The 2,131-nt window shown below is 38.5% G+C and overlaps 1 protein-coding gene across 1 annotated transcript in view; it reads left to right on the plus strand.

Annotated features, from left to right (window-relative positions):
• HYDIN (HYDIN, axonemal central pair apparatus protein) overlaps positions 1–2,131 on the plus strand; it is a 434,530-nt gene that overhangs the window by 255,834 nt on the left and 176,565 nt on the right. The window contains exon 30 of the mRNA XM_011962106.1: positions 942–1,119. Coding sequence (XP_011817496.1) covers positions 942–1,119 — 178 coding nt within the window. The remainder of the gene's footprint in view (positions 1–941; positions 1,120–2,131) is intronic.

Consider the following 2,131-nt stretch of genomic DNA (forward strand, 5'->3'; position numbering starts at 1 on the left):
AGGAAACTAGTTTTTAAAAATATGTTAAAACTATGTAATGGAATAATACATAGCAACTAATACATAGCAACTCAAAAGCAACATATTTAACTAAAAATATGTTAAAACTATGTAATGGAATAATGCATAGCAACTAAAAAGGATGGAGCAGCTCTAGATGTACTAATATTGAATGAATTGTAAAATATATTGTTAGGTAAAATGAAAGGAAAAGGAAGACAAACTCTATATGCTACCACCTGCATTTAAATATACATATATTGCTGGGTTCACTTAGCTAACATTTTACTTACAATTTTTGCACCTTTGTTAAGTGATTGTTGGTTCATGAATTTCCTTCTTCATGCTGCATTTGATCAGTTTGGATATCAGAATTAAAAAATGGACGTTTCTGTCTTTTCTATTTCCTGAATGGCTCGTAAACTAAATTGATTATATGTTTTTTGAAGGAGTGGCAGAACTTGCTTCTAATGCCGTATATTCCTTTGTCAGGGTAATTATCTTCTTTTTTCAGCTTCTATATAGGATACAGATCACTCCAGGGTTTTTGAGTTTCGTTATTCTTTTTTTCTAGGAAATTGTTAATTCACAAAAATGTTTTAATATACTGACATAAAGTTTTCTCATAATCATATATGATTTATGTACTGTTTTACTATATATTTATGAACCATTTTTCTTTTTACATATTTGGTGACTTTTCTCCTTATCTTCTTAATCAGTCTTGCCAGTTTTGTGTATTTTATTCGTCTTTTTTCAAAAAACCAGTTTTTGGATGTATGAACCTCTTCTGTTTCTTTGCACTCTATTTCATTAAATCTCTTACTCCTTTCCTTCTTTTTTTAGGTTTACTCTGTCATTATCGTTGTTGTTTTAAGTAATTTAATGAGTTGAGCCTGTAGCATATTCGTTTTCCCTTTCCTGGTCTTTCTACTGCGTAGGGCTTTATCAGTTCACATCAAGAGCAGGCATTGAAAGTTTACTACCTTCCTGGAGTTCCTGAGGTCTTTAAAAGGAGTTTCCAGATACAGATCGCCCACCTGGACCCGGAAAATATCACTCTGAGTGGAGAGGGAATCTTTCCCCAGATCTGCCTCGATCTCCCCAGGAACCTCACAGGTACTACTTCACACTGGAGTAGTTCCCCACTGGGGGACAAAACATTTTCACTTTGCTTATTGGAAGGTTGCTGGCTACTTACTTTATTTGCTTGGAAATCCCCAGTGGTTCTCTTCCATGTCATTCCTCAATTGCCAAATTGGTGACCTGAGTTTGCCGAGATAAGAAATGGTCTATGGCAGCCCCAAATGAAGAACCGTGGCCAATTTGGCCATTATTGAATTACTGACAGAGGGATCAGGAAATTTACCTCCAAAGGCTTTTCCTCCTCCCATGCACTTTCCTTCTGGCCCCAGTCTCCTTTCCCTGTGACATTCTCCTAGACACCACTGGGAAGGTGAGAGCCAATGAGCTTCCAGGCGTAGAATTCTCAAAGTATAAACTGCACAGAAAGGCAGACACAGATTCTGAGCCCTTATGTTGGCATTACACAGGGTGAAGTCTAAATTAGACTTTAGTAATTGTCTTCCCACTTACATTTTCCGGTTGTATCTGGACCCCAGGACTAGCCTTTTGTACCAGAATATTTCTGTCTTGGCAGATTCCAAACCTCAGCTGAGCAGCCCTTTTAGCTACAGACTGTCTCTGGCTCTTTGTTCCTGATGTCAGTTATAGGACGATGGGTCAGGGAAACCTCTCACTCTTTATGAATCTCTCTTCAAGCTCCTTGAAATCTACTTTCCCTAAAAAGCTTCAGACTAAGTCCTCCCACCCAGCCTCTTACCCCATTTCATGCAGTCACTAACTCTCCTGTTCATAATCATCCACTGAATTCTAATTGTCTGTTCCCTGAAAACTTGAAAAAAAAAATATATGTGTGTGTGTGTATATATGTGTGTGTGTATATATGTGTGTGTGTGTGTATATATATACACACACAACACCCTGTCTCTATTTAAAAAAGGTCTCTCTCTGGGCTGGGCGCGGTGGCTCACGCCTGTAATCCCAGCACTTTGGGAGGCCGAGACAGGCGGATCACGAGGTCAGGAGATCGAGACCATCCTGGCTAACA

This window comes from Colobus angolensis, unplaced genomic scaffold (assembly GCF_000951035.1).
Source record: "Colobus angolensis palliatus isolate OR3802 unplaced genomic scaffold, Cang.pa_1.0 Scaffold116, whole genome shotgun sequence".
NCBI classification, from domain to species: Eukaryota; Metazoa; Chordata; class Mammalia; order Primates; family Cercopithecidae; genus Colobus; species Colobus angolensis.